General features: G+C 40.3%; 1 protein-coding gene across 1 annotated transcript in view; it reads right to left on the minus strand.

Annotated features, from left to right (window-relative positions):
• Positions 1-23,164, minus strand: part of SHQ1 (SHQ1, H/ACA ribonucleoprotein assembly factor) — a 113,948-nt gene that overhangs the window by 76,657 nt on the left and 14,127 nt on the right. Inside the window, 3 exon segments of the mRNA XM_044661992.1 lie at positions 12,657-12,787; positions 18,229-18,341; positions 21,373-21,533. Of these exon segments, the coding sequence (XP_044517927.1) occupies positions 12,657-12,787; positions 18,229-18,341; positions 21,373-21,533 (405 nt within the window).

A 23,164-nucleotide genomic window follows, 5' to 3' on the forward strand; every position in this document is an offset into this window, starting at 1 on the left:
TATTGTGCTAAAAGGAATAATAAACTGGAGGAGTTCCAGGCGAACTGATGCAGAGCGAAAGGAGCAGAGCCAGAAGAACTCTATACAGAGACTGATATACTGTGGTAAAATTGAATGTAATGGACCTCTGTACCAGCAGCAATACAATGACCCAGGACAATTCTGAGGGATTTATGGTAAAGACGCTACCCACATTCAGAGGAAGGACTGCAGGAGAGGAAACATATAAGAAAAACAACTGCTTGAACGCATGGGTCGGGGTGGACATAATTGGGGATGTGGACTCGAAACTACCACACCAATGCAACCACCAACAATTTGGAAATTGGTCTTGACCAAGGACACATGACAAAACTAGTGGAAATGCGCATCGGCCATGGGTGGGGGAGGGTGCAGGAGGGGGGGTTGAAGGGGAAAGGTGGAGCATGAATCATGTAACCATGTTAAAAATGAATATTAATAAATGTTAAAAAAAAAGTTATATTGGACCTTATTTCCTATATTTTGTGTTCAGTTGTTTTGACTATGTCCAATTCTTTGTGACCCCACTAGGGTTTTCTTGGCTGAGATCCTGGTGTGGTTCACCATTTCCTTCTCCAACTCATTTGGCAGATGAGGAAACTGAAGCAAGTAGAGGCAAGTGACTTGCCTAGAGTCAAACTTATTAAGTGTCTGAGGCCAAATTTGAACTCAGGAAAATAAGTCTTCCTGACTCTAGGTCATATATAAAAAGAGAATACAATCAAGTATCTTCTCATTAATCTTCAATTGTTTTGAATTACTTAGTCAAACTCTGATTTTACTTCCTATATCTAAAAGAAAAAGACAACACATTCACCTTTTTTTTATGTTAAGTTTGTTGGAGGGGGATAGCATGGTGACTCAGAAGATCAAGAGGCAGGTCTGGAGAAGGGAGGTCCTGGGTTCAAATCTGACATCTGGTCTCAGACACTTCTGAACTGTGTGACCCTGGGCAAGTCACTTAACCTCCATTGCCCAGCTTCTTACCACTCTCCTGGTCTTGGCACCAAAGACCTTATGAGATGGTTTTTCTCAGTCACTCAATTCATCTACCAACAAGTATTTATTGAAGCACCCTGAGTATTGTTTGCTGGGGATACAAATAAAAAAAGGAAGACTGTTTCAGTACTCAAGAAATCCTTTCATGAGAAATGTCAACTGCCTAATCAATAAAAAGCCATTTAATTGCCCAAATCATTCCCTTCTTTTTCTTTGCCCAAAGATAAGAAACAAGATCTTCTTCTTCACACAGCTTAGTAAACCTAGAAAAGAGAAAATATTCAAAATGGTCCTCCTCTAATCAAACTGGAATAATTATCTTTTCTCAAAGGAGAGTCATTCCTCCCATCATGTTTTTGAAAATATAATTTTATTACTTTTACAGACTTTCCAGCTTGGCCTATGATACAGACCTTTGACACAAGCTTTCTCTAGATCTTAGAGTCTAACTAGTCTAGTTCCTTCACTTCTCCCTCCAAGAATGCATTCTTACACACAGAGTCATTATTTATTTACTTATTTTTAAGCCCATGCCTTCTGTCTTAGAGCCATACTAAGTACTGATCCCAAGGCACAATAGTGGTAAGGGCTGGGCAAATGTGGTGAAGTGACTTGTCCAGGATTAACAAGGATGCGGCTGAGGCCAGATCTGATATTCCATTTGCAGGCCTGGCACTCGATCCCCTGAGCCACCTTATTGGCCCTGAATCTGTCTCAATAGACAGCAATTCCTCTCACAAATTTTAAGTTTAATCTCTACAAATATTATTTATATGAGAAACTATGTCCAAAATACTTATATAAAAATGCAATCAATTTGTAAGCCAACCAGTTAGGGGAATTCCTATTAAAAGTAAGAACCGAACAGGTTTTAACCTATTGAAACTACAACACAAATGTGATTCCTAAAAAGGCCTAATACAGAGGCAGAGTCAAAGTGGCAGAAAGCTTTTCTGACCAGCATGCATGGCACACCTCCTTTATGACCTAGAAAATGTACCAAACCAAATTTTCATCAGGAAAACTAAGAAAAAGTCACAGTGAGTTATTTTTCTAGTCCAAGGAAGCTTAGATTGTCAGAGAAAGAGGTCTGGGGAGACTGGACAGAAAAGGTCCAGGAGAGGTCAGAAGCTGCAGCAGGGAGCATCCTAGCATCAAGGGACGGGCAGAAAGAGACCTCAGAGGAAACCTAAACTAGCACACAATATAGAAATAGGTGCCATTTGGCAGCTCTATTGCCCATCACCCAGATTCATCATCACCATTCAGTAAAGGGTCTTTGAAAAATAAAATTAAAAATTGGAAATTAATACCATTGCTGGGTTTGTACCCCAAAGAGATCATAGATAAACAGACTTGTACGAAAATATTTATAGCTGCGCTTTTTGTAGTGGCAAAAAACTGGAAAAGGAGGGGATGTCCTTCAATTGGGGAATGGCTGAACAAATTGTGGTATATGCGGGTGATGGAATACTATTGTGCTAAAAGGAATAATAAACTGGAGGAATTCCATGCAAATTGGAGAGACCTCTAGGAAGTGATGCAGAGCGAAAGGAGCAGAGCCAAAAGAACATTGTACACAGAGACTGATATACTACGGTAAAATCAAATGTAATGGGCTCCTATACCAGCAGCACTGCAATGACACAAGACAGCTCTGAGGGATTTATGATAAAGATGCTACCCACATTCAGAGGAAGGACTGCAGGAGAGGAAACATAAAAGAAAAACAACTGCTTGAATGCATGGGCTGAGGCGGACATGAATGGGAAATAGACCCTGAACAAGGACACATGTTACAACCAGTGGAAATGTGCGTTGGCCATGGGTGGGGGGAGAGCGGGGGGGTGAAGGGGAAAGTAGGGGCATAAAGTATGTAAACAGGTTAAAAACAAATATTAATAAATGTCTAATAATAATAATAATAATTGGAAATTAAAAAAATTAACTGGAAACTAAATAACAATCCTAAAGAACACTTAGGTAAAAAAATAAATTATAGAAACAATCAAAAATTCATTAAAGATAATGATGGCAATGAGACAGCATACCAAAATTTGTGGGATGCAAGCAAAATAATAATGGGAAAATTTATCTCTAGGTATTTAAATTGATAAAAGAAAAAAAGAACAATCAATATTTCACAGGTTACCTCTTTATTATCATACAACCAACTGAAAGGAGTTTTCTACAAGATCATATTGTGTTGATTGTTTCTTGTCCATAAAAAAGCATTTGATTCAGTAGAAGCAGATGCTACCTTAAAAGCTCTCCTGCAAATCAACAACTTTTATGTACATGGCGAAATGATAAAGTATTATTATCTAATGACAGTCTGATCATGAATATCAAACAAAATATAAAACAGGGAGACTTAATTATTCACCTGGGCAAAGCAGAGATCCAGAGCAATTACAAGTTGGAGAGGGCTCTCCTTGAGATCCAAAATCTATCATATCTTCATAGCAAACAATTCACCCTACACTCTCCTTCAGATTCCTAAAAATATGGCAGGGATAATCATCTACTTATTAATTCTCCAAAAGACACATACAATTAATATGCCAACCCATACTCTTAAATGGGGAGCCCTCCTCCTCCCCTCAAGTGCTACAACTACAGGTTTTCTTTCAGAATTGACTGATGATTCCATCTCAAAAACACTAAGTTCACAGGAGCTAAAAAGGACATTCTTGATAGGAAGTACAATGCCTATAAACTTAAATTTTATGTGCCATTAGAACAAACAATAAGAATAAGCCAAGATTCTTAGACTGAGATGAACTACTCAAAGACATAAGAAATGAGGTAAAGCCATCTTCCGGAAATCAGATCATCAACAAAACATCTGACATATCCATTTACAAGTCCTTGGGGGGAAGAAACCTAGATAATTTCAAAGATAATTACTTTAATAATAGCCACAGTATCACAATTGGCTACAAGATTAGAATAACAGCCTCATAAAGAGAGAGGCCAAAGCACTTTACAGAACTATAACTCAATTTTACATATTCAGGTTAAGATCCCTTTGAAGGAACAATCAAAATCTAAAAGTCTCTTGTTACTATAACTTATGTTAACTTCTTTAAAGGACAAGGGGGAAGAGGGCAGGGAAAAAAGTAAATCCTTTCTGTTCCCAAGAATGAAGCCTTTCAGGAAGTGAAAAAGTCAGTGATAACAACAATCTCCAAGGAGTGTGGACACCTGCCACTTTACCACATTTCTGTTCTTCCTTAGGCAAGGTTCAAAAAACTTGACTTAGGAATTATCCTTTGCTTTAAGACTCATTTCTTTCAGCCCATGTGTCATCCCAGTTAAAGTAAAAATGAGCTGGTCTCCTGGTGAGAGCAAGGGATAACAGGTGGACAACCAAAGTGCTCTATGGGGAACTTTACAATGTCAGAAGACATTGAGTCAGGACTACCCGAGTATCTATTACACACAATTTTTTTTTTGAGTTTTCCTATTTTTATTAGATCAAAAAATGTACACAATATTTAAAAAGTTATACTTCCTATGCCTCAAATGTTTGTCTTAAAAAGAATTTATGAAAAATCCTATTATTTGAGACTATATAAAGTCTCTAGATATGGAAAGATAAAAACTATCATTTTACATAAAAAGAGTATACACACATACTTCTTCCTCAATTCTGCTATGGAACCCTGGAGAGATTTGGGAGCATCACTGTTCTACAATCTATCTCAGGACCTTCCACCTTGCCTACAAATAACCTGCTTTTAAAGTGACAACTCCTTGGAATTCCATGTGAACTGAAAAGACCTCCAGGAATTGATGCAGAGTGAAAGGAGCAGAACCAGGAGAACATTGTACACAGAGATTGATACACTGTGGTAAAATAGAATGTAACAGACTTCTCTACTAGCAGCAATGCAAGGATCCAGAGCAAGGCTGAGGGGCTTATGAGAAAGAAAACTAGCCACATTCAGAAGAAGAACTGTGGGAGGGGAAACACAGGAAAAACAACTGCTTGAACACATGGGCTGATGGGGATACTATTGGGGATGAAGAACTCTAGTCCAACTATCAATAATATGGAATTAGGTCTTTCTCAATGATACATGTAAAACCCAGTGGAATTGTGCATTGACTAAGGGGGATTAGCAGGGTTTGGGGAGAGAGAAAGAACATGAAATATGTAACTATGGGAAAATATTCAAAATAAAAATAAAAATATAATCTAAAAAAATAAAATAAAATAAAATGACAACTCCTAGAGGGAATGTGGGCAAATTGGGACAGGAATGCCCTATTGGTGGAGTTGTGAACTGATCCAAGAATTGGGGAACAATTAAGAACTATGTCCAAAGAGCTATAAAACTGTAAATCTATACCCCAAAAAGATCAATGAAAAAGGAAGACCTATATGAACAAAAAACATTTATAGCAGCTCTTCTTGTAATGGCAAAGAATTGGAAATTAAGGGGATGTCCAACAATTGGGGAACAGCTGAACATACTGTGAGGGATGTGACTGTGATGGATTACTCTTGCACTAAGAAGTAATGGTGTTATGATAGATTTCTGAGGCAAGATGGACACCACTTTGAGTGACAAGATCATCAGTTGGAGACCTCAGAATGTACCCAGGTGCCATGAGCCAGGGCAAAAGTCAGTTGGAGCCAACCCTCTAAATACCCATCATGCACAGCACAAGGCAGCTCATTCTGGAGCAATCTTGGGAGGTGGGAGGTCAAGAGGGAGGGTAGGCCCTATATCTGCAATTCAACTGCCTTGCCTGAGAGACCTAGAGACTATTATATCAACCATCAATAGAGCTGAGAGAGCAGTATTACTGCCATTCAAAAAGATCATCAGCAGCCTTCCCTATTCTTCAGCTTGGCTCCAGCCAAGTCAAGCCAGAGTTAGTGAGAGGGTGAAGAATCTCTGGCCTCTACCTGATCCAACAACCTCTATAGTTTTGATCATCTCCTTAGATAATTAGCAATAGCATCCCCCAATCCTCCATCCTTTCCCTTGTTCCTAACCCTGTTAAGCCAGAATTAAATACAGTTGTTTGATACCAAGTCAAAGATTGAAGTGACTTTCCTGAGTGGTGAATATATCTAAAGCCATTGGGAAGGGGAAGATAGTCACGCAGGTCAGACTCCTAACGTTATCCAATCAGCGCACCAATAGCCCATATCAACATTCAAACCAACCCCAAGTTTGAGGAACTAGAGAAGCTGACAACACACACGACTTCTCAGAGGTTCCCTGCCTGGGCAGCTCAGTCCAGCAGAGCCTGTCAGGTGGGGAGAGGCACAGCCCTTCTGCCAGGAGCACTCACACAGAGAGGGGTGTGTGTGTGTGTGTGTGTGTGTGTGTGTGTGTGTGTGTGTCCATTTGTTTTTAACAATGGGTAGGATGGTTTCAGAAAGATGGGGGAAGACTTACATGAACAGATACACAGTGAAGTGAACAGAACCAAAGCACATTGTATACATACAGAAAGTGTAATATTGTAATAATGATCAACTCTGAAAGTCTTCGCTACTCAGATCAGTACAATGGTCCAAAACAATTCTGAAGGATTCATGATTCAAATGCTATCCAGGGAGAAAGGCTGAACTGAGTGCAGATCCAAACAGAGGATCACTTTATCCTTTAGCTGTTTTGTTTTCAACATGGCTAATACAGAAATCTGTTCTGCATGACTTCACATGCATAAAGCTTATCCTATCCCTTGCCTTCTCAGTGGGAGGGGGAGAGGCTGCAGGGAGGGAGAGAATTTGGAATCCAAAATTTTAAAAAGAATATTTAGGAAACCCTGCTTGTTCACTAATAATTACACTGAATAAGACACAAAATATCATCCTATTGTTCTTACAGCATAAGCTTTAGTAGGTACAATAGCCAGGAGATAGAGAATACATAAAAGATCACAGATCAGGAGTGAAATCAGATCTTTAATGATATCATATATAGAGTGTTATCTTTGTAACATCCTATCAGAGAAAAATTAAGAATTTAAATAAAAGAAGATGGTTTTGGGGCAGCTGGGTAGCTCAGTGGAGTGAGAGTCAGGCCTAGAGACAGGAAGTCCTGGGTTCAAACCCGGCCTCAGCCACTTCCCAGCTGTGTGACCCTGGGCAAGTCACTTGACCCCCATTGCCCACCCTTACCAATCTTCCACCTATGAGACAATACACCGAAGTACAAGGGTTTAAAAAAAAAAAAAGAAGATGGTTTCTCATGAATTTTGGGTAACCAGAGCTCAAACTTACAAAAAGGAGATTGCAATGTTTTTTGCACACTGTCTCTTTTTTTAAACTCTTACTTTCCGTTTTAGAATCAATACTGTGTATTGGTTCTAAGGCAGAAGAGCAGTTAAGGCTAGGGAATGAGGGTTAAATGATTTGCCCAGGGTCACATAGCTAGGAAGTGTCTGAGACCAGCTTTGAACCCAGGACCTCCCATCTCTGGGTCTGACTCTCAATCCACTGAGCCACTCAGCTATCCCCACACTACCTCTTTAATCTGATAGTTATAGCATTAAGAACTGCTACACAACTGTTAAGATTCAAAATTTTTCTAGATATGTCATAACATGCTGCTAAGCAGGTCTAACTGGCTTTTATTTTAGCCTTTTACTTTACAGCTGGCTTATTATGTCTATTAAACCTATATAAAATTTATTCAATTGTTGGAAAATGTCATTTACCAAATCAAGCGAAATGTAGATTCTAGAATATGGTGAAATAAATGTATGAATTTTTACCAAGCAGTCATTATAAATGTGCTTTGATTACTAAATGAGCGCAACTCTAAACTTTCTAAAGCATAATTTCTTTGAAATCACACAAACTCCAACAAAACCACATGGTCTTCCTTTCCCCTCTTGTGGCTTTGGAACCTCATTACATACTTCAATGTTTAGGGCAATGAGGTAGAGTACATTAATGCACTGAAAACCTAAAGGGCAGGATTTCTTTTTGGGCATGAATCCTAAATTCTTTTCAGGTTACATTTCTAAAATAACACAAGCTGAATATTTTAAAGAATATTGCAAAGGGATTAGTTTAAGAAAAAGACACTTTACAGATTAGATTTAGTTTTTAAATTATGATATGGCAACTACTGATGTCTCATGGAACCCCCCTGCTGTTGTCTTTGATAATAAGTTGGACAGGTGGTCCACCTGGTGTTTATAACTTGCAGATGCACCAACAAACTCTTGTCTGATGCCTCATAAAAATCACCTCTGACAGATTTCAAACTAACATGTTCATTCATTTAACAGAAAGAGGGATGGAAAGAGGCTATTTTTCTGTTTTCTACTACTCAACTTTCCTTCCAACAATGAGACATTCAGAACCCCAAAGAGATGAACAACTCAACATACTAAGATACTAATTTCTTTGAACTTATTAACAAGTGAACCTTAAAAATCAAATGACATTTTAAAAAGTATTTTCCGAGAAAAAACAAATGGCTGAAAAGTTTCTCTTTCATTCAATTCAATGTAACAAACACTTTCTTAATGTCTGCTATGTGCATGACACTATCCTAAGCCCCTGGGATATGAAAACAAAAATCAAAGTCCTTGGCCTCAAGGAGCTAACAATGTAATGGAGAGATACAATGTGTACACAGAGAAGCAAATATGAAATGATTTGGAAAAAATGACAGCACTAAGAATTGGACTAATCTAATATCACAAACCAGAGACCTTTACCCCAAAGAAGTCCAATGAAAAAGAAAAGGGCCTTATGTACAAAAGAAATTTATAGCATTTTTTTTTGTATTAGCAGAGAACTGGAAACTAAAAGGGAATGAGTAAACAAATAATGCCACAGAAATAAAATGTGTCATAAGAAATGACATAAGGGATAGTTTCAGAGAAAATGGGGAATAACTGTATGAACTAATGCAGAGTAAAGTGAGCATACCAGAAAATCAATTTATATGATCACAATAAGCACTCTAAAACAAACAACTTTGAAAGCTGTAAGAATTCTGATTCATATACTGTTCAACCTTGATTCCAGAAGACCAGTGATAAGACCTCACCTCCTAACAAAGGAATGATAAGATTCAGGTTGCACTAAAAAGTTAGTGGAAATAATCAACATCTTTAGCAAAGTTGCAGGATACAAAATAAATGCACATAAATCATCAGCATCCCTATATATTTCCAACATATTGCAGCAGCAAGAGCAAGAAAGAGAAATTCCATTTAAAATCACCCTAGACAATATAAAATACTTGGGAATCTATCTGCCAAGACAAATACAGGAACTATACAAACACAAGTACAAAACACTTTCCACAATTAAAACTAGATCTAAACAATTGGAAAAACATTGAGTGCTCATGGGTAGGACGAGCTAACATAGTAAAAATGACCATTCTACCCAAATTAATTTACTTATTTAGTGCTATACCTATCAAACTACCAAAAAACTTTTTTACTTAATTAGAAAAAACTATAACAAAGTTCATTTGGAAGAACAAAAGACCAAGAATATCAAGGGAAATAATGAAAAAAATATGAAGGAAGGTGGCCTACCAGTACCAAATATTAAACTATACTATAAAGCAGCAGTCATCAAAACGATATGGTACTGGCTAAGTCAGAAGGGAGGATCAATGGAATAGACTAGGAGTAGGCGACCTCAGCAAGACAGTCTACGATAAACCCAAAGAACGCAGCTTTTGGGACAAAAACCCAGTATTTGACAAACACTGCTGGGAAAATTGGAAAACAATATGGGAGAGATTGGGTCTAGATCAATATCTCACACCCTATGCCAAGATAAACTCAGAATGGGTGAATGACTTGAATATAAAGAAGGAAACTATAAGTAAATTAGGTGAGCACAAAATAGTATACTTGCCAGATCTCTGGGAAAGGAAAGATTTTAAAGCCAAGCAAAAGCTAGAAAAAATTACAAAATGTAAAATAAATAATTTTGACTATGTTATGTTTTGTATAGACAAAACCAATGCTACCAAAATTAGAAGGGAAGCAACAAATTGGGAAAAAATCTTTATAACAAAAGACTCAGAAAAAGGTCCAATTATTCAAATATACAAGGAGCTAAATCAATTGTACAAAAAAATCAAGCAATCCCCCAATAGATAAATGGGCAAGGGACATGAAAAGGCAATTCTCAGATAAAGAAACCAAAAGTATCAATAAGCATATGAGAAATGTTCTAAATCTCTAATAATTAGAGAAATGCAAATCAAAACAACTCTGAGGTATCACCTCACACCTAGCAGATTGGCTAAAATGATAGAAGGAGAGAGCAATGAATTTTGGAGGGGATGTGGCAAAATTGGGACATTAATGCATTGCTGGTGGAGTTGTGAACTGATTTGACCATTCTGGATGGCAATTTGGAACTATGCCCAAAGAGCTTTAAAAGACTACCTGCCTTTTGATCCAGCCATAGCACTGCTTGGTTTATACCCCAAAGAGAAAATAAGGAGAGACTCGTACAAAAATATTTATAGCCACACTCTTTGTGGTAGAAAAAATTGGAAAATGAGGGTATGTCCTTCAAATGGGGAATGGCTGAACAAATTGTGGTATATGATGGTGATGGAATACTATTATGCTCAAAGGAATAATAAACTGGAGGAATTCCATGTGAAGTGGAAAGACCTCCAGGAAGTGATGCAGAGTGAAAGGAGCAGAACCAGGAGAACATTGTACACAGAGACTGATACACTGTGGTAAAATAGAATGTAACGGACTTCTCTACTAGCAGCAATGCAAGGATCCTGAGCAAGGCTGAGGGACTTATGAGAAAGAAAACTAGCCATATTCAGAAGAAAAACTGTGGGAGTAGAAACACAGAAGAAAAACAACTGCTTGAACACATTGGTTGATGGGGATATTATTGGGGACATAGACGCTAAACAATAACTCTAGTCCAACTATCAATAATATGGAATTAGGTCTTAATCTTAATCTTAAAACCCAGTGGAATTGTGCGTTGGTTAAGGGGGGGTTAGGGGGATTTGGGCAGAGGGAAAGAACATGAAACATGTTAACTATGGGAAAATATTCAAAATAAAAATAAAAATATAATTAAAAAAAGACTCAGGTTGCAGAATGAAAAACGTTTTAGATGTGAACAATCTAGAGATTTCTTTTGCTTGACTACACATAATAGCCCTGGGGGGGGGGGACCCTGAATAAAAGGGAGTAGGCAAAAGAAAAAAAATCTATTTTTGTTCATTAAAAAAATTGTTTTTAAAAAATAACCTAATATACATATCAGGTCTATACCTTACACAAGAATATATTCTTCGTAGCTTAAAAAAGATTAAGGATTATTTTAATTCTTAGGGGTGAAAAAAGTACAGAGCTATTAAGGAAAATCTTTCTGTGGTAGCTGATTTGGGCCTTGAAGAAAGCAAACTTCCTAGCTGGGTGACCCTAGGCAAGTCACTGAACCCCCATGGCAGAGCCCTTATGGCTCTTCTGCCTTAGATCGAGCCTTAATATCAATTCTAAGATAGAAGGCAAGAGTTTAACAAAGCTATTCCCAAAGAGACAAATAATCAAAGGATGTGCCCAGACAAAAAAGACCTGCAAATTCTTCACAACTATATGAAGGAATGTTTCAGGTCCTAAATAATACGAAAAATGCAAAGAAACCATGGCGATGTTAAAAACAAACGGCATTGATAAAAATATATCTTGGAAAATGATAGCCGGGGATGCTGGGGAGGCATTTGGGCTGGGGGCTGCAGTTACATTCCAAGCTGTCTGGAAGAAGAGGCTTGAAGGTCGTGGCACAGAGGCTGCCCCTGAAAGGGGCTCCCTCTCATGTGAGCCAACGGCCATATGAAGTGAGGAGAGGCCTCGACATGCCTGCAGGGAAGCAGGGAGAAAGAGAGGCTGAAAACGGAGGAGAATGAGAGGCGCTGTTGAAGGTAGGGGCCACCCTCAGCGGCACAAGCACAGCTGTGGTTCTGGCCGAGAAGGGTCGCCGGAGTGTCTGTGAGGAACGAGAGGAGAGAAAGTCTGGGAAATGCGGAGTAGAGAAGCCACAGGTTGACAAAGATGGCATCTGTTTTCTGTGTACAGTAGGAGGCCGAGAAGATTCCCTCCTCCACTGTGAGAGAAGGGTGGAGGCTGCTGCAGGGGACCGATGAACCGACAACCTGGAATGGCCACCGTGGGAAACTGGATGAACACTCTCATAAATAGAGAGTATTTCATGAAATCAGTCCTTTTAGTGTCCGAGTCCTCTGCACAAGCCCAAACAGTGATCCTTCATGTCACTTCACACACGGTCAGGGGAAGCTGCGGCGGACAAAGGATTCATCGCCACATTTCCGGAGAGTCGCTCCTCCCGATTTAGCTTAGCCTATACGTGAGGTCCGTCCTGGAAGCCTCTCCCACTCTGAAGGGTCGGCCTCCCACAGTCTGTACTCCTTTGGCACAGCTCTGGAAAGCCCTGAACCCCTCTGAGGCCACGAAGAGACTGGAAGGAGACTAGAAGGAGAAATGAAAACGGAAGCTCTGCACTACAGGGCAGTGCCAGGGGTGCCTTTAGTCAGAAAGTTAGGAGAGGCTGAGAAACACCCCCAAACTGGTCAGCTCACGTGGTCAGAGCACAAAGAGCAAAAGGAAGGTCATTGTGAGCTTACCCTGAAATGCTTCTTCATTAATCTGCTCCGGACTCTTTCCTAACGAGTCCATCATTTTTGAAAAGGCTATCGTCCACCAGGGCCTATACTTCAAAATCTGTCGAATAGTCACATCTTCAAAATAGTCTGCCCTAGAAAAAGAAGAGCAGCACCTGTTACAAAGAACAGTCACGTATTCTTTATTTTTAATCTTTCTTTATCACTTTAATCACTTTAAATCAAACACATATATCCTAGAAGAAATAGGGCAGCCAGGTGGCTCAATGGAGAGTGCTGGGCCTGGAGTCAGGAAGACTCATCATCCTGTCTTCAAATCTGGCCTCAACGCTGTGACCCTGGGTAAGTCACTTCACTCTTTGTTGACATTTCCCCATCTGCCAATGAACTGGAAAAGGAAATGGCAAACCACTCCAGTATCCTTACCAAGAAAAAACGAGGGCATTAAGTCATTCACTATTGAAAACCACTGAACAACAAGAATAATCCTGGAAGAAAGGGTGATGTCCAATATACTCTCCTAGTAATTTCTAATTATATTTAACTTTTCCTTGTTGCTAATTACCAAGTAATTAAAGAAGAGCACACATTACGAAAGAGGCCATCCACAAGTCTAATATCTTCCAAAAATAAAAGCATCACCCCCCCCCCACACACACACACACACACGTTTCTATCAATGGTATTCCACAGTGGAGCTGTGCGGCAGCACACAAACATCTGACATTGCACCACACATCAGGTTTTGCAAAGGCCATTATAAACAAGAAGGTTTTTAAATCAAATTAGCAAAAAAAAGGAAAAGAAATCCCCACAAAGCCACAAGCAGTCCCTAGAATCTCCACAGATAGACAGACAGACAGACAGCATCTAGGATGGATGATTTTCCTTATTTTCTGGGAAGTCTCCAGCAGCGCTTAATACAATGAAGGTGCTGGGCTGAGGAGGGGCTCGGCACATTAATTTTAGTTACCATCACTGCTAACACACAGGCAGACAAAAGGGAGAAAGGGGAAGTTCCAGCCATCTCTCCCCAGCTGGGCCGGTTCTTCCACGGTGTCGTTTTTCACTCCCTGTCCTTGCTTCTTCCTGCCCCAGACTCAGAGGACACTTCTAAGACTTGTGTTTCCTTTTTTTTTTTTAACTCCTTGGTGGAAGGCACCACAGCATCAGGAGAAACTACAGGAATACAACATTCCCTGGAGGGGAAAATTTCTTTCCCATTCTCATTAATCATTCAACTTAAAGTCTTATTTATTGCTTCAAAGAAAGCATAAAACTATGCTAGAGAAAAAATACAGTATTTGGGGAATTGCCATAGTAGCTTCATGTCCATCCTAAAGTTATTTTACTGGCCTCTACTTGTAGTCCAAATTGAAAAGCAAGACTAAGTAGAGAGCCTGGCTAAATAAGCCATTTTTTTAAATGGGGGGAGTTGGGAAAAGAAAGGTTGAAAGAAAAATTCAAGGCATGTGAATGAAGTCCTAAAGCCTTTTAAAATTTGAGTTTTATTCAAGACTACCAGCCTCGGAGTTAGGAAGACCCAAGTTTGAATCCAGCCTCAGATATTTTCTAGTAGTGTGAATAGGTAAGTCACCTAAATCTTTGTCTGCCCAGTTTCTTCCACTGTAAAATGGGGCATCTAACTCATAGGGTTGTAGTAAAGATCGAATAAAATGAGATATTAAAGTTCTTTGCAAATCTTAAAACATGGTCTAAATGTTAACAATTACCTTTTATTTGTAATATTAATATCAATATTGACCATCACAAGACCAAATACGCAACAACTTGGTTAGGTTGATTATGTGCAGTATTTGCAATGACTTTGAACTTTCTTTAAAAGTACTTTTACAACTGTTCAAACACTTAAATCAATGACATTCAAGATGACTTTGGAAATGCAACATCAGCAGTATTCAGGCTTATAAAATAGAAACCACTATTTCTACAAAAAAAAATGTCAAAAAGAAGGGAATGGAATGGAAAATACTAAAAACGCTAATACCAAAAGACTCTATTGGCATTTTGCATAAAATATAATTAAGACATATACCTGATAGTATTCAACTGCCAGGAAACTTTCAGATAAAGACTAAATTTATTTTAGAAAATTACCAGCATGTTGTAAGTTCATCTATCCCACTCTAAGAACACATTTTCTGACAAGATTTTACCCAATAAAATTCACAGTTAAAAATCTAATCAATTAAGCTCAAATCCCTTAATTTTTTCAAATTCATTCACTTTCTTTCCTTGGAGGAATAATATACTGAACATATTTCAAATTTTCTTTGATGATTCTGATCAAAATTCTGAACATACAAGCTTTGTTTTTAAGAGTAACCCAAACTCTACTTCCTTAATTGATGATTTTTACAAAAATATCCTTAGCAAATTTCTTCACAGCAATATGATGAAATCCTATCATAGTGTTTTGGGGTCATCATTAAACACATAAATCACATAATAAATTCTTATTTTAAAACTGTTGGGAATCTCTGAAATGTCCCCTGATAAAAGGATTCCTCTACATGCCTCTTCCTCTCTCTGATGCTACTTTGGTTTATCTCCACCCCACCTTGGCCCTGAATGCCCGATCCCCAGTCTCTGTGCCTCCCCCAGACTGAAGAATCAGGTCTTACTTTTCTTTAAGCCAAAAGAAGATTACATTTCCAAACAGTCAGTTCTTCCCTTCTCTTTTCTGGGTGATTTCAGCGACTCTTTGCAGAAAATAGCAAAGATAGGGGGAAGAGTTTGATTTAGGAAAATGGAGTCTAAAACTTTTATAAAGACCCTTTAAACACATCGTGTGTGTGTGTGTGTGTGTGTGTGTGTGTGTGCCTGTGTCTGTGTGTGTATGTGTGTCTGTCTGTCTGTGTATACCCAATACAGATGTGTTTTTATAATCAATTTTGCTTCTTCCCCCCACCAGAACTTATCTTTCACTTATAACAATGTTTTTACTGAACTAGCTATTGTATTGTTGCTTCTAACATTACATTTCATAGAACTAATGAATGACTCTAGGCAAGGTATGCCTACATAATAATTCAGAAGCAGATGTAGTAATAAGGTAGGAGATTAAAGTGAATTTATATTAACCCCAATAACCATTTTTGCAACAAATGAGGCATGGCTGAACAAGCATGTGACTGCCTATAAGAAATGAAAAGAATCAATGATTTTGGGGAACCCTGGGTAATAGAACTGATTCTGGGGGAAATGAGCAGAACTGGAACTTTTTTTTATTGAAGGGCAACAATATTATTACAATTCTTTAAAAAGGAAATTATAGGGGCAGCTGAGTGGCTCAGTGGATAGAAGGTCAGGCCTATATACAGGAGGTCCTAGGTTCAAATCTGACCTCAGACACTTCCTAGCTGTGTTACTCTAGGCAAGTCACTGAACCCCCATTGCCCCATTACACAGTATTGATTCTAAGACAGAAAGTAAGGGCTTATAAAAAAAGGAAATTACATAATTCAGCCTTCTAGTGGGGATTTAACTGTACATATAACCATTTCCCCAAGTCAAGTTTTTTCTAAAGAATTCTTTTTCTTGAGGTCACATACCAGTTGAGAATGAAAAGTCTCAATCTATATGCTCAAGAAGTTAGGCTAGTCTCCTATCCAAATAAGAGGAGCATGTAATTCTCATCCACATAGTCAACAAGTATACATTTGATTTAGCAGCTAACATACAATCATCTATAACAATCCATAAAATGGTTAAGATGTAAAATGTCTAACGTTGCAAAACATCAAATGGCCCAAGACTACACAGCTTCCATTCTTCCATTTTCCCTAATTTTGAGTCTTAATTTAAAATATCTTTTTCAGAGGTTATGATAAAAAGAGGTATTATTTGTTAATAAACAGAAAAGATCATAAATCAAAAGAAAATAAACAGAAAAAACTAATGAACTTCTGGGGAAAAGTAAAGGAAAAAAGGTAGAGAAAAATACAATTTTTATACTATGCTTCTAACTATAAAACCAAATTTCTTAACAGTCTTAGTCCAAGCAGCTATTTTTTGTTCCCTTTTATAAAAGCTAGGCCTTTGTTCTAATTAAGCTTCCTCCTTCTCAAACCTTCCTGAAGTCCTCAACCTAGTCTGGAAATTTGCTGACAATGGAGATTCCATTTTAAATATTCAGCATGAATTTAAATGGGCTTCTTCAAACTGCTCTTCAGCAGACCTTTAAAACCACCCATTGGTGAGATAAACATAATTAGAAATGGCAACATAAATGGGACAGAAGCTCAGATGTCCTCTAAAATATAAAAGATATCCAAAGATATCCTGTTCTGAGGACCCCGTATAATGTCCCAATGTCTTGCTACTTATCGCTGTATCATATAGTACATGACATTTGCACACAAGATATACTTTATTCCAATTAGCATTATACTCTGACAGGAGATAAAATATTAATTACCAGAGGAACAGCAAGCACTCAGATCATACATAAGAAGGAATTAGGGGGGAAAAAATGTTACTGCTTCCTCTCATTTTAACAGCAGATCCCAGTTGTCAAAAATCTGTTTCCCAGAAAAAGACAAATTTGCCAGGAATGAGAGCTTATGTTTGGAAAATAATCTGGAAAAGCCTTTGCAAGGAAATGACTCAGTCAAAATGGCAAAGTAAGAATAAAAAAGTTTTTAAAAATATATTCGTCATTGGCACATGGCACTATTAAAATCTGTAAATGTTTGAATAATCCCAGTTAAGTTCAAATAAAAACAAACACACAAAGTTGTCTATCCCCCGAGGGAATCACACATTTAACTACACATAGCAAAGCCTGTTCTTACAAAAGGTTTAGAACAATGGAGGTTCCTAAAACATTTTGTGATGCTGGACAGAAACACAGAACAGTCCCGGAGTCAATGTGAAAAAAGACTCCCCACTGAGAGCAAGTTTGCCAAGTTTGCTGGGCATCGTCTCTGAATGGAGAGGCGAGTGACTGGGGGGGGGCGGCAGCAGAGGAGGGACTCACGCCCGGCTCCCCAGGCCTCAGCAGCTCTCAGAACACAGCTCGGACCTCTACTAGGTCTTGAGGAGAAGACTAAGAAAATGCAAAATTGGAATGTTAGAGGCCAAGGACAGGTAACAGAGGAAAGAAAACAGAGGTGGGGGGGGGTGTATTTAAATCTCTCTATTAGCATTCTAGTTATACTTTCTTGGTGAAGAATTATTCATAAGTTGAAGACACAATTTAGCACATGAAAGTATTGGCTGAGCCTGGACTCTTGCTAAAAAATGCCAAGTAGGTAAAAAGTGGAGCTATACTTAGGAAAATTCACAGAGACGCATTTGCTCACAGCTTTGGATTTTTAAACCAAGTAAATGACTAGGCTGGATACTCTATTTTACCCTGACAAAGAGAGCCTGAAGCATCCGCTAAAAGCAGCATTTGACGTCTAAATGGACCCCTGTGTCGTTCCTGGAGGGGCCGCCCTTCGAGGGGAGGTCGGAGCCAGCTCAGCTAAGAGAAGGCCCGGCTGTGCCCCCCAAACAAGAAGAGGCTCTGCCTGCGCAGCAGCTTGCTGGTCTCTCGCGCCGTACTTACAAGTAATGGTCAGGGTCAAACTTGAGCTCTTCGGCGGCCAGCCGCTGGCGTCGGCGCTCGGCCGGGGGCGTGGAGTCGGGATCTCGGATGTCCACCACGTCACTCATTTCATCCTAGAGGCGGTCAGTCAAAAACAGAAGAGGGTGAACCACGTCACTGAATCACACGCGTCACCTTAAGACAGAACACGCAGACCAGGCGTCCAGCCGAGGCCTTCTAGCCTGTCAGAAGCTGCTGCCAGCACCCACGGGGACGGGAGCCGAGGCGAGGGAGGGAGCCGCTGGGTGCCTCAGAGGAGAAGGAGCCAGCCAGGAGACGGGATGTCCTGGGTTCAAAGGCGACCTCAGACGCTACCTGCCAGTTTATCTGGCCTCCTCCCGAGCTCGCAGGGTCATCCGTGGAGCCCCCACGGCCGGTGGCTTGCCCGCAGGGACCAGGGTGCCTGCTGTTGGCCAGAAGGAGCCGGGGCAACCCTGCAGTTATTGCGGGTTCCAGCTCCCTGGGGCAGAGATGCCACGAGAGGCTGCTCAGTTATGAAAACGCAAAATCCTAATGACACAGCGCTGAGCAACAGGTGACAGAAGCCTCCCCGCCAGAGCTTACAGCAGAACACTCGTGCCACATCCCCGAGGCCCCACCGTGGGGCCTTCACTGCCGGTGCTCCCTGGCCTGCAGTGACCAGGCTCTGGGGGGAGTCCAACGAGGCCCACAATGTACGGCCAACCCCAGAGGGCTCCCCCCACAGAAGCTGGCAGCACTTTGCCCCAACGAGGATCCACACCAGCCGGGGCTACAGGCCAGACAGGCAAATGTGGCTCTGGAGACTTTGGGGGGAAACCCCTCCTGACTGCTTTTTTGGTTGGCTTTTGGTCTGTTTTTATCCACAGCCTTGCTGTTAAATATGGGTTGAAAGTGCAGGAAGAGGATTTCTGAAAAAGAACCAAAACCTTCCAACGCAGTGACCCTCAGCACCAAGTGCAAACAGACACACAGACAAGTATCTGCTCATTTAACTGTGGATGGTCTTTTCCCTGGTATTTCCATTCTCAAAGAAGGAAGTGGAGAGAAAAGAACAGACTCAAGGGAGACCCAGGTGACCTTCCATGGGTCATCCCCCTCCTCCAAAGGCAAGCCTACAACCCAAAGGGCAGGAACCTTAAATGACAGGTTCAAAGTCACAGTGGATAATAAGCCCTAGAGGTGGGATTAAAACCCAGGTTTGCCTCAGTAGTCAAAATAACTAAGGAATTTATCTTGTCCAAAGACCCACCCTAGCTCCTCATTTTAAATGTGAAAGCAGTATTTTAAAGCAGGTTAAAGTTGACTTTAAATCTACAATTTAAAATTAGTTGTAATTTCCTCAAAGCTATTATTCATGCAGCAATTATTTCAATTTCTTCTAACTGCATTACTGGCATGAATTATTAAAAGGGTCATATTTTTAGTCTAAAGCTATAAATCTGTTTTAATCACACAGAATGATTATCATAAATATAGTACATAAAATTACACAGGAACTCTGCATATAAAACCAACTATGCAAGTTTGAGGGGAAATTTCTAGATCAGTGTCCATAAAATACAGCTTTATGCCAGACTTGAACATCTGACATCTCAGTTTGCATGCATTTGTGGGAAGTTCTAGCTAATTTCTTAAGGTTCATGAGCATAACATGTGTTAAAATGCAAAAGGAAAAAAGAATAATTTTACAGAATCTCAAAACTGGAAAAGACCAAAGAGATCTCCTATCTAGTATACCCCATACCTTGAAGGAAACCCCTTTTGAGAGTTAAACAGGTGGTTTTATTTGACTGCTCATTAAGTCTTTTTTATATGAAGAAAAAAATTTAAACTAAGATTCTATTAGCATATTTTCTTTTCTTTGCTTCTTTTTATTTTTAATCCCTTCCCTTCTGCCTCAGAATCAATACCAAATATTGGTTCCAAGGTGGGAGTAGTAAGGGCTAGGCAACTGCAGTTAAGTGACTTGGCCAGGGTCACAAGCTAAGATGTATTGGAGGCCAGATTTGAACCCAAGGCCTCCCATCTCCAGTCCTGGCTCTCTCTCCACTGAACCACCTCGCTGCCCCTAATAGATTTACTTTTTAATGAACATATTTTAATATGAACACAGACTAATAAATCCCGTATTAGCCTGGTATCAGGGAAGGAGACTGAAGTGACAGAAAGTATTCCTGAATTATATCAGCAGCATGTCTAGAAATCACTAATCCCTTATTTAACTATCTAAGGAAAGTCTAATCAAGGTAGAAGTAACCTAGTTAAGAGGTTTCTTCCCCAGCAAAGCACTGTTTCAGTGTGTTCAGATGTTCACACATGCCACATGAGTTCACGCAATAAACTGAGGCTCTGAAAAAGGAAGGGACAAGCCCTGGCAGGAGGCAGGCAGAGAGCCAGGCCTCCCTCGGGTGCTCGCAGGCAACAGAACCTCCTAAGAACCGAGAACCTGGAGCCGAGGCGGTGTTAGAACAGCATGAAGACTCGAGACTGGTCGGAGCCAAGGAGGCTCCTTACAAACAACACGGAGAATACAGCCAGTCCCAAATGGAAAATGACTGAAAAACGTCTCCCTTTGGGTCATTTATCGTCAAAGAACCCAGCATCACATTCATGCAAGAGCAGGAGAGGAAAAAGCCTCCCCTCAGCTGTGCCTCGTTCCTGTTTCCATCCCTGCAGACGGAGGCCAAGTGCCTAGCAGGGGATGACAACCAGAGCCCGTGGGGTAGGCCAAGCACTGTGCACTTGACCATCAGGACCTCTTGGGATCCTCACAACAACCTAGGAAGGAGGGGCTCTTAGGGGCCTTTTCACAGCTGAGGAAATGGAGGCAAACAGAGGTTCACTGACTTGCCCAGGGTCACACAGCACGTCAGGGTCTGGGCCTGGATCAGAATTCTGGTCTCCCTGCCGCCTGGGCCCCACAGTGCCCCCTCACTGCACCTGGTCATTATGAGCTTTGTATGAGGATGATGAGGATGGTAATAATAGTCAACAGGCACTGAATAATAACTCCCATTTTTAACAAACTCCATGGCTAATAAAGCAGTGACTCTTGGTTTGTGAAATACTGATTTGCCAGCTAAGAGAGATGTCCTGGAGAGTCTTCAAAGGGAAACCACAAACCTGTAATCTCTTAAACACGCCTGTACGCAGGTTTCCAAACCCGTAAAAGCACTGTGAATTCAGATCGTTTTCGGTTAATTCTTCGTAAGGAGACTGTTCAATTTCCCAATCAAAATCTTCTTCCTCATAATCGTTAAGCTCTGCAGAATTCTCAGAAGAACCTAAATATGTTGAACAATATGAAGAAAATGGGATTCATTTTCCTTATATTATTGGTTTAAGACTTTCTTATCAGAAATACATTAAGGACTTCCGGGTTAAGATGGCGGCAGAGTAAGAAGCAGCTCTAAACCTCTCCTGACCGAAACACACAAAACTCCTCAAGGGGACATAAAAACAAGTCCAGACGAACGGAGGAACCCCACAACAGGGCACAGCGTGGAAGGTACGTGGAATCGAGACATTTCCAAGCTAAAAAGGGCTCTCACTCAAGCGCGAGCTGAGCAACCGCCCCACCCCCACCCCCTCCACACTCACCTATAGCTCTGAACCCAGCTAAAAAGAAATAGAGCAAGTTTGGGGCACCCATCGAGTCATCAGCAGCTCCGGGACCTGTTCCTGAGAGCAGCAAGACTTAGGACCCCATTAAGTCAAGAACGCACGCGAAATCTGAGCGCGCGCGCGCGGGAGCGGAAGCTGGGAGCGGAGCGCCGGCTGAGCAGAGGCGTGGGTGCCTGGCTGAGCAGAGGCTTGGGTGCTGGCTGAGCAGAGGCGTGGGTAGAGGCAAACACAACCAGGAACTAAAGCCTAAGTGGGGAACCAGTGCAGACGGGTATACGACTGTGGAAGTAGCTCCCTGAGACTTGTAAAGAAACCTCCTGCAGAGGTTCAAGCAAGGGAATCCACCAGGGGGCTTGACCTTGGAAAAAACTAGAACTCAGTCCTCAGGAGCCAATAGATCTCAGACAGACACTGAGAGCGAGGATAAACCTGAGAAGCTGCTGGGCTAATGATGGCTAACCAGTTACAGGAAATTCAGAAGAGAAAGAATAATAACAAAAAAAAGAAGTCTTTAACACTCGACAGCTTCTAAAGGAGAAAATCCAGACAACCGAGCAAACAGAGGAGGAGAACAAACAACCATCCAGACCCTCCCCAAATAAGGAAAACTCCTCACAACCTATGGAAGAGTTCAAATCTGAGATTTTGAGGAAAATGGAAGAGATCTGGCAAGAAAATAACAGCTTAAAAGGTAGAATCTTGCAACTAGAAAGCGAGGCTCAGAAACCAAATGAACTGATAAGCAAATTGAACACAAGAAATGACCAGATTGAAAAGGAATACCAGAAGATTATGGCCGAAAACAAGAAGATTATGGCCGAAAACCAAAAGATTATGGCCGATTACCAGAAGATTATGGCCGAAAATCAATCCCTAAAGGCTAGAATTGAGCAAGTAGAAACTAATGATCTCTCAAGACAACAAGAACAAATAAAACAAAGCCAAAAGACTGAAAAAATAGAAGGAAACATGAAATATCTCAATGAGAGAGTGACAGACCAAGAAAACCGGTCTAGAAGAGACAATTTGAGAATAATTGGTCTTCCAGAAAAACCAGAAATTAATAAAAACCTGGACTCTATACTAACAGAAATAATTCAGCAAAATTGCCCTGAAGTCCTACAACAAGAGGGCAATATAGACATTGAAAGGATTCATAGAACACCTGCGGCATTCGATCAAGAAAGGAAAACACCAAGAAACATCATTGCAAAATTCAAGAGTTTCCAAGCAAAAGAAAAAATCTTACAAGAAGCCAGAAAGAAACAATTCAAATATCAAGGAGCAACAA

The sequence above is a fragment of the Gracilinanus agilis genome, chromosome 1 (genome assembly GCF_016433145.1).
Source record: "Gracilinanus agilis isolate LMUSP501 chromosome 1, AgileGrace, whole genome shotgun sequence".
Classification (NCBI taxonomy): domain Eukaryota; kingdom Metazoa; phylum Chordata; class Mammalia; order Didelphimorphia; family Didelphidae; genus Gracilinanus; species Gracilinanus agilis.